Raw genomic sequence first — 15,120 nt, forward strand, 5'->3', positions numbered from 1 at the left:
TCTCGACAAAATTGAGCGTAATAAACCAATCTTTTCTGCAGTGCACTTTCCTGTCAGTCCTCTAATTGATTTTAAGACTTTATTGCTTGTTTTTAAAAGCTTTGCTTGGTCAGACTCCTGCTCTGTGATCAGATAATTCCCTGTGAGGCTGATCGCAGCTCTAGATCTTTGGCAGGGTGCTTTTTTAGTCTTTCAGAGAGTAGAAAAAATGTGTTTGTCAGAGAGATTGGCCGGTTTTCTGCTGTCTCATCAGGCAGCCAAAGTTGTCTTCCTTGAAGTCTTATTTCTTTTGTTGGATTAGTACTTTGATATCGATCTTTAGCTTATTCATCAAACCATTTGTTGTTGTGTTAGCTAGCGTTTACTGCTAACGCAAGCTAAACCCAGAGTTGGGGCTACCATACATGCTCGATTCAGCTGATGATATGTTGCGTGAGAAAGTCAAGATGATAGGGCAGTGGACAGAGTAGGAAACAGGGTGAGAGTGGGGAATGACTTGCAGGAAACAGGCCCCAGGCTGGATTCAAAGCAAACCTCATGGGGCTAAACCAAGACCACGAGGCCATCATTAAAAAATTAATCATCGAAATCTTTTTCAGCTGAGCAAAACTCAGATCTCTCTTCTCACAGCTAAACTTTGTCAGCCAGCGTGTTATTGTCACAGAGACTTTGATGTGCTTTAAATCAATCAGTTCCTGTCCGACCCAGACGAGGAAGCCGTAAAATTAAGAAATAACCTTTATTGGCACCGATACCGTTTCAGGCCGATACCATTTTTTATTTTCTATTTTCTATAACTGACAGCATATACCTTCAATGGTCCAATCTTATTTCATTAAAAAACCATTGAACAATACTTGTAAAACAATAAAATCTTTATTTTTTAACTTAAACAAACAATAAAGTGTCCAGAGTTTTAGGTCATAAAGCAAAAAGCAACAATGACTGGCTGTCAGACCTTCCTGGAGGTATACAAGATCAGTTTCATGTGTCAGGATGGGCGGCTCACCGATCCCCCAAAATCTAGGAAATCATCTCCAATCGATCAGCCAGCCGATCGACCAGAGCATGTCTACTGATAATCTCATTTTAGGTTGTGGATTACAACCAGGCATACATCTAGAAGTAGTCTTAAATCAAAGTCCAGTACTGAGCATTAAAGAAATAAAGACATTTTAATTTAAGGCAAAGTAAAAAGTTGACTAACCATTAGAAATTTTCTTCCCTCTGAATCTTCTCTGACTCTTGAATTATTAAGACACAACAGTCGTTCATCTGTAGAGCAAGCTCTAGAGGCTAAGAGTGTATGTTCATCCTTTCCATGTACAATTACTTTCATTCAAGTGCTTTGAGTTCAGTTCACATCTTTGTAAAGGAAATGAGACATGAGTAAGTACTCGTATCCTGTGTCTCTGTATTCTAAGAATGTAGTTTTTTCGACAGATACTTAATAAGATGCTCGCTCGCGCTTCATGTGAAAGAGGAGAAAGTCCATTAGCTGCGACCCAGGAGCTTTGGCTTCAAACATCTTGACAGGCCTCCAGAGTGCGAGCTGTTGAGTGCTGGGGATGAGATGTTGAGTACAGCACGCTCTTTGGAAATCATGTAACAGAATCATTCTTACTGGGGCATGCTGTCAAGTTTGTGTTTGCTATCTGAGATGTCACTACACTGCCGTACACATGGTAAAACAGTTGATCGCCGAGAAGAAGAAAGACGATTCAGCTTGTTCTTGCACTGTCACAATAAGGCATGTCTTTATTGTGTGCATTGAGAAGGCCTTATAAAATCCGTAGAAACATTTGAATTGGAAAGTCATGTTTGATTTCAAGGGGGCAATGGCCACCCCACTGATTACCCCTGACTGGGGGGCTCGCAATGACAGTTCTGGGTCAAGTTTAGGTATAAATTTCATCCATTTATATTCCCACCCAAAGCCTACTCAGAAAAACTTCTAACACTTCTTCTATATTGTGCTTACAGCTATAAATCCAGCAACAGAATGCAATTCTCCTGGTGTTGTAGTATCTGTGAACTGCAATCAATGTGTGGAAAAGGAGCAGAATGCACTGTCTCACCTACAAACTGATGTATCACTGTCTGTTTTTAAGCTTTTTTCAGGGTCATCAATTCTTTTCACATGCAAGTATCAAGAAGTTTGAGTGAAGTGCAAAACACGTTTTATCACACATCTCAGATGTGGAGAGATAATCTGTGAAAACAAGATGCACACAGATATTTACGTGTATCTTGTTTTTGTCTGCGTCATTCATAGGTTTTGTTTTTATGGACACTGACATGACAAAGCTTTACAGTCCTCTTCAAACTACACCTGCCACACCAACAAAACATGTTTATTTCTCCTCCGAGTTCTTCAAATAAAAAAGAAACATTGATGACTGAAAAGCCAGACAGCAGATAAATATTTTATTGTTTGATATTAAAATGCAGGTTAAACTACGGTATGCTTACAGTAAACTCACTGTTTGACGATGCTCAGAAACCATAAAAACAACTCAAGTCAACAGCAAACATCTGTCTTCATACAGCTTTTGTTGCATTTTAACATTCAGTGATATTTGTTTCTTCACCTGATAAACTGACAGCAGCAGTCTGATGAAACTGCTGTTTCCTGTTCTCATGGATGCTCACTATTAATAACTCACTATCTGTAACTGTTGCAAACTTAGACAAAGTCATCAATAAGATGCTAAAAATGTTTTCTGAAGAAGTTGTGCTGATGACATCTGTCTCACTGTTTTTGCAGGTGAGCAGCGCTCCGGCGTGTATCAAAGCGCTGACCAAGCTGCTGTACTGCCCCTTTTGTCAGGGCATACCGGCTGTTAAAGCCTGTAAGAACTACTGCCTGAACGTCATGAAGGGCTGCTTAGCCAATCAAGCTGATCTGGACCCTGAGTGGAACCTGTACATCGGTAAGTGTTCCCACATTTCCCATCACACCTATGAGTCTGTTTTTAAAGGGGCTGTTAGGAGTTTAAAAGTGATCTTGAAAAAGTCTCCCTTCTAGTTATATGCCTGATCATAATCCACACATTAAAATGAGATTATCATCACCAATATAGGTCATTTTGAAATGCAACTTCATAGCTTTTTTGTAGCTTCCCAATCAGGTCAAGCAGGACTGAATAGATTTATGGCAAGTCCAAATTTCTATGACAACACCACGCCAGTTGATAAAGTTTAGAAGTGAGAAGAGAGATCTATTTTTTTCTCTGCTGAAAATTATTTCTGATTCATTTTGTAGTGATGTTGGATACTAGAGCCTAACTGTCAGACAGAAAAAGGACAGGAAAGCAGAAGAAAGAGAAACGAGAGAGTGACTATAAAGAGGCCAAAGGCTATAGCCTTTAGCTCATGCACTTAGCAAGACACAAGCTAAAGGCTAACACAGAGGCTAAACTGTTTGTGATAATGTTCGTTCAAACCCACATGCAGCAGTTTTTCTGAAGTGGTCTGTTCGAACTTGAGAGTCTATCAATAAATGAAGAGTGAGGTTACGTTAGCTCTGATTGGTAGATGACTGACAGGACATAGCTAACCAGGATTTACTAACATTACATGTCTCACAGGATCAAGCTGTCAGAGCTACGTATGGATGGCTACTAAACCACTGTACGAACTGACGGTTTGCTTGTTGTCACGTTAACTCATAGATACGTCGTAGCATCAGGCTGTTATTAGCACTACATATAGCTGGCTACCAACGTAGGTAAGAATTAACGTTTGCTTGTTGTCACGTTTCAAACAACAGCACTACGTAACTGAACTGATAAATACTGTACTTTGTCACATCGTATCTGGTAAAAAGTTGTGTGGAAAAAAGAAAATCTGTTCCAAAACAAAAAGGAAAGGTTTGAACATTTAGTTTCTTTCTTGCTTTACATTGAGGTGCTTGCTCACAGAAATGTATGAGCTGCAAATTATAATTCATCAAGAAGCAGAGCTGCAGACTGTGGTGTTGATTGAAGGAGATCTACATTAGCTGCAAGCAACACTTTGACATTTTACAGCGTGACTGAATTAATTTACAATACAAATATAGCTGTTCAACAGTTTTTTATTAGGTTTATGAAAAACCAAATACCTTAATGATAATAAACAGGTGTTCTGGGTACTTTGAAGCTGATGATGTTTTATGGAAATATAAATAACTGAAAGCCCGAAACATGGATACGAAGAAAATATATGTACTTGCATCACCACTTATCTGGATTTAGGTCATTCAAGTTTTCTTCCAATGACTTTTAGAAGTGATTCATGTTTAAACTAAGGTTTCTCATAGGGTTAAGCATATTTTGTTGGACCAATGTTTAGGAAACGGGTGGTTATGCAATTTAGACACAGCACAGTGACTGTAACACAAAGTCTTACAATGAAACGTCGGATCCAGGGGTCACATTAACCGAATTATTTTAAGTGGTTGACCTGTTTTTTTTTTAAATGGTGGCGGAAAACCTGAAGGCTATCTGTGATTTAGACAGATTGCAATTCACACTCTTGACCATTGGTGGCGAATAAACATATTAACTAGCACTTGTCTCTTTGGTAATCTTGTTTGCTTCATGCTGAAAAAGTCACAGCAGCTGAATTTCCAAAGTTTCTTTAATGGCTTAAGTTATTTTGTGACTCCTGGATTGCAGTAGAGATGTCCCAGTCCAATATTGAATTTGGATATCGGTATCGTATCAGAACGCATCTAAAATCTCCGATATAAGCAGTCCATTCCAGACCCTGCTCCTGCTGTTTTTATTTGATTTATTTAGGTTATTTACTGGGCCTTCTAATTTTTTATTTATTGTATTCAATTACTAGTATATTCTAAATGGGTCAGTTTTTCCTCATACCTACTGTTGCTGACTACTGTTCTTTGTTTGAATATCACCCAATCAAGCCTTTTCTAACATGACAGACATACTACAAAATAAGTAATAAAAGTATGCATGTTTAATGCTGATATCGTATCGGATTAAAATCGGTATCGGCCAATACTCAATGCTGCAGTATCGGTATCGTATCGGAAGTGAAAATGTAATATCAGAACATCCCTAGATTGCAGGACAGGCTGGATTGTTTCTCATTTTGTTAGGAATCTGAGATGGTTGAAGCCTCGTAGCTCCTTAGGTTGCTCTTTCATTTGTGTCCTGTAGCTGTCTTTCCTCACTATAGAGACCGGCCTGCGACAGGAACTAGCGTTTTGCTGTGATGTGTATATTTACAATGCTAGCATTTTTTGCCACAGTGTCAACAGGCAGAGATAAAAACGTACATAATGCTTTCTACAAAATAACTTTATATGACATGTCATTCGGTTCCTTGGTTTTGCGTTTGCATTTTAGTATTAATCACAGCTGTTATGGCATTTTGACCAATCAGAATCAAGTATTTAACATAACATAATGCTTATACATTGTTTTGTGATAGCAAGTTTGACAGACTGATCTTGCAGATATAATGTAAGAAGAGGTCGACATGTTTACTCTGTCAGTGTCCAGGATTACAGAAATAAGTCTGATGTTGAGAGATTTTTATTTTCTATTTTTGGCGTGGTTTTAGCTGCTGCTGTGTTGTTATCATGACTTGACAGCAGCAGTCCCATTGACACACACACAGAGACAGAGCCCCTTCAGATAAAAAGGTGCTTTATTTGTCATTCTTCTATCAACACTTTCCTGCATAAAAAGAAAGAATTTATTCATGGGATTCTGCTCCCCTGCTGGGCTAAATGGAGACTTGTAATAGGGCAGAAATGCACCACGGGGAGTGTCAAGTTTTGTGAGAAGAGAAGTTCAATGGGAACTTGTTCTTTTTCAGAGAACAAGTACAAACAGGAATTTAATATTTATGTTTCTGTTCAATATTTCATACACTGCCGAACAGAGATGAGTCCTGCTGTCATTTGGATAGACTCATCATGGAAGCAGTGATAGTGAAAGTCCACTCAGATGCATGGTTGAGGCTTTTAAAGGGAAAATGTGAGCTATGAACAGAAATATAATTATTATCCTTTTAAGACCCAGCGTCCACATATGTGGACATTACATTTCTGCCTCTCAGACTCATGATTCTCCATTTTTTTATACTTTGACCTATCAGCCACATTAAGGGACACTGCCCACATCATCTTTAGAGGAAATCACAACATTACACCCATTTTAGTGAAGAAAACAACATGTTTAAGTACAATAACACCAGGAACAAACACATTATAGAGAACTTATAACTAGGGATGCACGATATTGGATTTTTGCCGATATCCGATATTCCAATTTATCGAAACCCCTTTTGGCCGATACCGATACCGATAATCCCATTTTTGTTTGTTTTTTTCACTGTAAAGAAAGCTAAGTCTATCCTGTACTGGAATTTATATGTTACTCTTATTGTGACGGTCTTATTTGTTTAAGAAACACACATAAAACAAGACAAAAAACATTTGATTTTACCATAAATAAGAAATGTATTATTTTTTCAAACTCAAGACATTCAGTATTGAAGTACAGAAAAATAATTCCTTTAGATCACATGAACTTGAAATGTACAATGCATTTTTAAACATAACCAAGTTGCATTTGATTATTTTAGAGTTACTGTAACAACCTGGTGACAGACACAGAGCTCTGCAGTGCAAATAAATTAAGTGCTACATTTTATTTAAGGAGCTTATTTTTCAGATGGTAAATAATAATAATCCTAACTGAATCTCACCTTATCGGCTGTGCCTATCAGCAGAAATTTTCATATCTGCCGATACCGATAAATGTGTTTTTAAGCTTTTATCAGCTGATACCGATATTGTGCTGATAATGTTGTGCATCCCTACTTATAACACAAATAATCAAACCTCTCATGCAAAGACAAAGTTTAGTAACTGTACTTATTTGGCCTTACTAATCCAAAATAGCAAGGTAAATTAAAAAATGCAGACCAGACAGAAGCTCAGGTCTTAAGAGGTTAAATAAAATGACTGATATGTCCTTTCAGTAAGTGACAACGTGCAGCCACAAAGATCTACATTTTTGTCTAAACTCGAAGAAATGGTCCTTCTTACGGTATGTCAACACAAATTTAACAATCTAGTGCAATAAGTTAAGAGATCTCAACAAACTGAGATATTATTTCATCAAGTCCTCCTCAAGGTTGCCTGTTTTTCTACTTAAGTCAGAAAATGTCAACCAACCAGAGCCAAGGATGCTCAGTACTTAAAGTTTGACCACTCCTGGTGGAAGTGTGTGTGACTGAGGGGACCTGTCTGCGTGACTGAATCTACCTCCAGCTATCACTCACCTTTCAGTTCTTGTTTTGGCCCCCTGTTCCATATCCTGGCTGGCTTGATGTACAGTCTTCCTCACCAGTCAATCTTTGGCATTTGGCCATTCCAGCAGTGCATATAGAGTACAACCATCTTGTGTAAGCTTGTGACCTTGGAGCGGCTGCACAAAGTTTTGTGCCAGTCTTTGTGAGAGCCACTGGGACTCTTTGGGCTGGAAAAACAAAACAATGAGGGTGAAGGCTGCAATGAGTTTTAGAATAGAGTTGAGTCTCAGAAGGATCAGCAGCATTACAGAAAACATGATAGGGGACTCTAAAGCAACTTAAGCTTCCAGGTTACGTTGCAGTCACCTCTCTGCTTTCCGTCTGGATGTACACAGAGCTGCATGTTTGTGTATTTAACTGAGGGCTGGATTAAACGGACGTTACACAGCTGCAAGACATGAAAGATGACGTTTAGATTCTGTTTTTGTTGAGGAAAAGTAACTGGCCTCATCATGAATAAAAGTGTTATATAATAGAGTTTCAGGTGTGTTTATTATGTGATAAGAAATAACAGGAAATGCGTAGATGATTATCAGGTACGGTCCAAATTGACTGATAGTGTCTGCTTTTGTAATGTGCCCTTTAAATCCCGTTTTAAACCAGGAAAATCCCTGAAAGCAACCAGTAAAATCAGATTACCGCAATAGTGTAATACAATATGTCCTCTACCTCGACGCATGCTGTCTGACGGTTTATTTCTGTGACTTTACGCTGCACGACAGGCTGCACGGAGCAAAATTTGTGTTTGTTTGCTGTGGATACACAAATTCACTGATGTCAGTGTGGTGGGAGATCTGTTTCAAGATTGATATATGGTGGCCCGAATGTCTCAATATGTCACCAAGCACAGGGTAGAGCAGCTGCAGAGCGGCGGTCTAAAAGGACAAGACTGACAGATACCAGAGTGGGTCATGGTGGAGATATTTCCCATCACAGCAGGTTTAACAGTTCCTCAAAGTCCTGAATAAGTGGTGATTCAGACTTAAAGTCAGACATGAATAGTTTCTTTTATACCTATTACCCAGTCATGTCACTAATTTGATGCAGATTGACCTCATTATTCAGTCTTGTTTTGGTTGTTGCATCAAGCTTAAAATGTGCAAATATTTTTCATAAACAATATCATTTTTCTGTTTCAGTTTTTGATATCTTGTGTTTACATTTTTTATTTAATTATGGGGTTAAACTTTTTGCAACCTATTAAATTCTTTTCCTAGCATTTTGGCTTAGTTAGTTAAGACACAATTACCAATTTTGCAAGATGTAAGGAAAAGTATTATAATCAGTTGTGCAATACAGTCACCGGCCACTTTATTAGGCACACCATCCAACTGCGTGTTAAATTTCTAATCAGCCAATCACATGGCAGCAACTCAATGCATTTAGGCATGTAGACACGGTCAAGACGATCCGCTGCAGTTCAAACTGGGCATCAGAATGGGGAAGAAAGGTGATTTAAGTGACTTTGAACGTGGCATGGTTGTTGGCGCCAGACGGGCTGGTCTGAGTATTTCAGAAACTGCTGATCTACTGGGATTTTAACCAACAACCATCTCTAGGGTTTACAGAGAATGGTCCCAAAAAGAGAAAATATCCAGTGAGCAGCAGTTCTGTGGGCCAAAATGCCTTGTTGATGCCAGAGGTCAGAGGAGAATGGACAGACTGGTTGGAGCTGATAGAAAGACAACAGTAACTCAAATAACCACTGGTTAACCGAGGTCTGTAGAAGAGCATCTCTGAACACACAACACGTCCAACCTTGAGGCAGATGGGCTACAGCAGATGGGCTACAGCAGCAGAAGACCACACCGGTTGACCCTCCTGTCAGCTAAGAACAGGAAACTGAGGCTACAATTCACACAGCAACACCAAAACTGGACAATAGAAGATTGGAAAAACGTTGCCTGGTCTGATGAGTCTGGATTTCTGCTCCACATTCAGATGGTAGGGTCAGAATTTGGCATCAACAACGTGAAAACATGGATCCATCCTGCCTTGTATCAACGGTTCAGGCTGCTGCTGCTGGTGTAATGGTGTGGGGGATATTTTCTTGGCTCACTTTGGGCCCCTTAGTACCAACTGAGCATGGTTTAAAGTCCACAGCCTAACGGAGTATTGTTGCTGACCATGTCCATCCCTTTATGAGCACAGTGTACCCATCTTCTGATGGCTACTTCCAGCAGGATAACGCTCCATGTCATAAAACTGGAATCATCTCAGACTGGTTTCTTCAACATGACAATGAGTTCCCTGTACTCAAATTTCCTCCACAGTCCCCAGATCTCAATCCAATAGAGCACTTTTGGGATGTGGTGGAACGGGAGATTCTCATCATGGATGTTCAGCCGACAAATCTGCAGCAACTGTGTGATGCTATCATGTCATTATGGACCAAACTCTCTGAGGAATGTTTCCAGTACCTTGTTGAATCTATGCCATGAAGGATTAAGGCAGTTCTGAAGGCAAAAGGGGGTCCAACCCAGTACTAGCAAGGTGTGTCTAATGAAGTGGCCAGTAAGTGTATATTACTGTTGGCAGGCAGTAATAAGTAAAGCGTCTTTTTTTTAATAAAGTATAATGAGTAATTTCTTATTTTTTTCAGTCATGATAAATTGCAAAATGTGAATGAAACTGATGCAGATTCTCTTCAGGATAAAGCCAGCATGTCTTTGTACAACCTCTGTTGTATATCTTTGCATGTTTATTTCCAAAGATTGCAAAACAACAAAAGCAATGCAGGTCTAATGGCGCTCTTTCTTCTGTTGCTTTCAGAGACAATTGCATAAAACCAGTTGCTACGAGACACGCCTATCACAGCTTACATTTACCAAGGCATCAACAGTGTAAGACAGGGGCAGGAGCTACAATAATGTCCGTAAATGACAGCTTCAGCACGCACGACGGCGTGTCAGCATGTGGAGCTGTCAGTCTTTTTTGTTTTGTATGAGCTACGATGTTACTCTCCAACCATCAATTTAAAAAACCACTTATCTGGTTCAGGGTTGTGTGGGTTGCTTGAGGGACACCTTGAAGTACTTGAGAGAGATAACACAGATAAACAAACATGTTAACACTCACATTCACACCTCCACAAAGAGAGAGACACTATTTCACCTCAGCTGCATTTATTTGTGCTGCGTGGGAAAAAACTCTCTGAAAATAGGAAAAAAAGAAGCGAGCTCAAAGCTTCACTGCTTCTGTTAAAACATTTAAATTTACAGCACGGCTCTGTCAGTAATATCCCTACAGTTACACGGATGCCACAGCTTAAGCAGAACCTTCTACATCTAAAAGAACAGAGCTGAGTGGAAAAACTTTTCTTTTCCACCATTAATCCTGGAGCAGTGTCTGTTTTGTCTTCATCAGGACTCTTGTCGATTGGAATATCGTTCCGCTGTGTAGATTAAATGCCATTTCAATATCTTCCGGCTCTGACATTTTATGCTCATTATAGGATGAAAGATTTTCATTTAGCTTAAGGTCTAACCACAAAACAAGTATTGACTCTGCTCTTGGTGTTAAATTGCTAGGAGGCCTCTTTCATATTCAGCACAGACAGACAGATTAGTGTAATGTGTGATGCCATAAAGATAAAGAGGACTGTAATGTGAATCATGCCAAGCTGTTTTGTCTTTGTTTCTGTGGTCCAGTAAACTTAAAATGGGCTACATCAGCTCCGTGAAAATGAATAAGAAGCTTTGGCTTTGGGGCTCAGAGAGAAAATGGAACAAACACCCGAGGTGCCTGACACAGAGCGACTGCAGACCCGAAGCTAAGATATTCATCTTGATTCCTGCGGCGTCCATTCAGACCAACATCATATACCTGCTCCACTGACCAGAGAAGACAAGATATTGGAGAGGTGAAAACTAATCCAACCAAAGAGCGAGAAATCCTTAAAACCTAGAGGCTATGCTGCGGTGATAGCAATGATTTTTCTCTGCTACACCTCCTCACTGAGCCAATCCACCAGCAGGAAATAACACCCTCAGATGAAAAAAAGGAATCCAACTTGTGACAGAAACTTGGGCAAAAAAAAACTAAAAAAGAAAGAAAGGTGCCACATCAAATTCACCAAGACCTCACCTTCATTTATCCATATAAGTGTGATGCAGAAGAAGAGACTGCTGTGACACCCCCTGAGGACTGTAAAAACAGATGTGTGTTTGAGGAGCAGCCTCACTGATCTAAATTGCTAAGAAATGCAAAATATTCCAAAAGTCTTTGAAATAATCCACCAGTTTTCCTTCTCAGTGCTGCAGTTTCATAATGCAGAAAAAATAGCTGTTGGAGGTCTTTACTTTTTAACCCCTTGATACCTGTTGTTTTGTGACATACCCTGTCAGGTCTTGATGCAACTGAAACTACTTATGTGTCTCATTATTACCTATTGATTCATATTTTAAACATACCAGAGATCATATTAGATCCATTATATCACACTATATTGGTCAGGGGATGAACTTCTCATATCTATATATGTGCTGTCCTCACGACACGAGACCACGTATGTGAAGCTAGACAGCCAGCGAACTAATAAAGAAACTTCGTACACAAGGCGTTCTTTTCTTGCTTTTATGGAGGTCTCTTGTAGTAAATAAATAAATGTAACTGAAAGATACAGAAAAAATATACATTGCACTGTGCACTATTCGCCATATTACAAAATATAGGTAGCTAGCTTATTTATGCTAAACACAACATAGATATCTGTATCTACCTGTTTATATTAAGCCTTCAAATAAAATAAAATTGTGACCTCAAACTAATGTCTCTGAACAAACATATACTTAAAAAGACAAAAGTTTCCCAAGGTTCAAACCTTTAGAACGCGTTCAGCGTGCTTATGAGTCATTCTCAGACTTAACGTTTACCTTGCTCCTAGCTTAACTTTTATCAGAGATACGTCACAGATCCTCTATTTACGTACAGAGCACTCACTCTGCATGGAAACCGAACAATCCTCACAGGTGAAGAGGTGTCACGATTTTACTCAAAAAATTTTAACACCATGACATGAAATAAACATATTTCTAACTTTTTAACTAACTTATTCATCTTGTGAAATATACAAATCTTTAACCCAAAGACATGACAATATATATATATATATATATATATATATATATATATATATATATATATATATATATATATATATATATATATATATATATATATATAACTTTAGTTATAACTATTGTGTGTTCTTTACTCAAATTTACAATTTCCACTAAAATTGACATCTGTAAGACTGCAAAAACACATGAAAACAATCTATTTTTATAATTGTTTATTAATTCAGGCAGAAAGGGGTTAAAGATCTCATTTTGTAGAATTATTAGATCGATAACGATGGAAACTTGCTATCTTTCACTGAATCAATCATTTAAAGTAAAGGCCTGTATTTCCAATCTGTGTAAGTGTCTCTAAACAACCAGAGCACATATACTGAGAAGGCAGACCTCACAAGACATGGACTCTACCTGTCTCTTGAAAGTGAGCTTTGGTATCTGGCACCAAAAGGTTAGCATCAAATCTGGTCATTTTCTGGTCCTTAGACTTACGGATTAGTCAAAAGAAAGAAAACACCAGAAAACAGTCTGGACCGTGAACAGTCTAATTAACATTTAAAAACATTGGGTTTTCCTGCTGCACTGCGCTATCCGTCATCTGTGTTCGTTTACATCCAGGTAGTTGAGCGTCATGGCAGTAGCCCTTTACTGTAGCCACAGTTCTGGTCGTGAGCAGGAGGCTGTTTTACACCAGCAAAACTCACTTCCTGTGTTTTGTTCACTAAAGATGAGCCTCTAATCACTCATGTTGGACTGTGAAACCTCAGCCCTGGATTGGGGAATTTAGAGAGCAAGTTAACGCTGTATCGTCCTGCCACTCCTTTTCACTGCCCTGTGGTCCTGCGCTGATGCTGATGTGCCCATTATAGAAGCTTTCAGAGGCACAAGTCTGCCACTCCACCGCCCCCCAGCAATCCAATGAGCCTCGACCTCCAGTGACCTCATCCAGTTTTCCCCCTTGAACCACTTTTAGTAGGATTTGACCTCTACAGACTGAGAACACCTCACTGGAGCTGTAGTTTTGGAGAAGATCCGACCCAATCATTTTGCTGTCCCAGTTGAGCCCTCATCAAAGTCGCTCTCATCCTTGTGTTGGCCTTATTTTCCTTCTTCAAGGATAAAAAACGTAAACATAATGTCACCGCTCGTCTGTCGCCTTGGCCCGGACATCTCTCTCACAAGTAAATGAAGAAGGACAGAGCAACTTCATGATGAACCCAAGCTGAATCAGGGCTTCCAAAGATCAGTGACATCATATTTTGGACTTAATTAATATTTCTGATAATTTGAAAAGGTGTTGTCCCTGGAACTAATAAAGATTTAGTTCCTGGCAGTCATTCCATTACTCATACTGCCACGAAACCATTTTGTGGAGTAGACTGGCTTAATATTTGTTCATGCAGCAGTTAAATGATAACTTCTTCATAGTTTAACAGAGCAAACTTCACAGAGCTAGATCATCACTTTGTAATTTGTAATTCTGCCTTCATGTTAGACGGAATAAATTAAATCAGAATAAATCATACAGTAGATTAAACGGGCTCCACTGAGTAGCCAGACTTTAATCCATGTGTTCCCAGTGGAGGACAAATCCATCCTGACCTCTCATCAGTTTGCTTCTGAGGACAAGACTCACTTAGAGCATTAATTATTAAAACAAGGCTAATTACTGTGTGTTTTACAAAACCCTGTCAGCATTTCATGCGAAACGCCGTCACTTGATTTAAGAATTAATCTATCGGAAAATACTGTGTTAGAATTGTTTATGAAAATGCAATTTAAAAAGGAGACTTTGTGCAGTCTGATGGTTTTAATGATGAGATTAGATTTTAATTCACTTAATTAGATGAAGCATGAAGCGACAGATGTCAGTCTGTTCCCTGCACCTGAGAATCTATCGCCAAACATAACCACAGCCCTCTGGGATATATAATAAAGCATTCCTCATCCTGCATAAATCACCAGTTGTCTGTTTTTAGATGATCACATCCCCAATGTTTCCTCGCCTTTGTGCTGTTTAAAAGACGCCTCAGGTTTGGCGTTCATTTTGTTATTGTGTAAACATGCTGTTCTGAACCGCTTCTGATGTTATTCATCATGCTGTCTGCACAAACGTCTCTTTCCTCTGAGGTCGTTTGAATATCAGTCGCACGCTGTGTTGATGAATATTGTCCACTGCAGTTTACACCCCCGTGTCATCATCATTTTTTTCTCTCTGACAGGTTGTTGACACCCATGATGGAGCGTTTTCTCCTGCTCTTTCACTGTATGCACGCTGAGACTCACGGTTGGCCTAAAGTAATTGAACTTCTTGACTCCGGCACATTAAATGAAATCTTTCACCGTTGTTTTAATTTTTTTAACAGGCGGTTGTTGTTCTTTTTTGGTGAGACATGTCACATTGGAAGTGATCTGCATTAATTATTTCTGCTTATTTCTTTTTAATTGGGTGATTTGTTATTTTTGGTCACTGGGGCAAGCAGCAACCTTAATGTTTGTCAAATTCAAGTCAACAAAATATGCTGTTTTTAGCTCTTGATGAATTAAACTAGAAAAGCACTCAGAGAGCACAGACCTCCACCAAGCATATTGTGATTGTCACACAACACTTTAGTCCTACTTTAATGTTATACTCCCATTCAGCAGACTGTCTGCTACAATTTGGTGTTAGTTGCAGGTTTGTACGATAGTTTGTGACCTGACAGTGTTG

At 39.1% G+C, this 15,120-nt stretch overlaps 1 protein-coding gene across 2 annotated transcripts in view; it reads left to right on the top strand.

Moving 5' to 3' along the window:
* LOC141808875 (glypican-6-like) overlaps positions 1–15,120 on the top strand; it is a 100,044-nt gene that overhangs the window by 34,756 nt on the left and 50,168 nt on the right. For both annotated transcript variants that reach the window (XM_074695634.1, XM_074695635.1), the window contains exon 4: positions 2,768–2,933. In XM_074695634.1, coding sequence (XP_074551735.1) covers positions 2,768–2,933 — 166 coding nt within the window. The remainder of the gene's footprint in view (positions 1–2,767; positions 2,934–15,120) is intronic.

Source organism: Halichoeres trimaculatus, unplaced genomic scaffold (genome assembly GCF_033239565.1).
Source record: "Halichoeres trimaculatus isolate MK-OKI-2021-1 unplaced genomic scaffold, fHalTri1.1 fHalTri1_scaffold_19, whole genome shotgun sequence".
Lineage (NCBI taxonomy): Eukaryota > Metazoa > Chordata > Actinopteri > Labriformes > Labridae > Halichoeres > Halichoeres trimaculatus.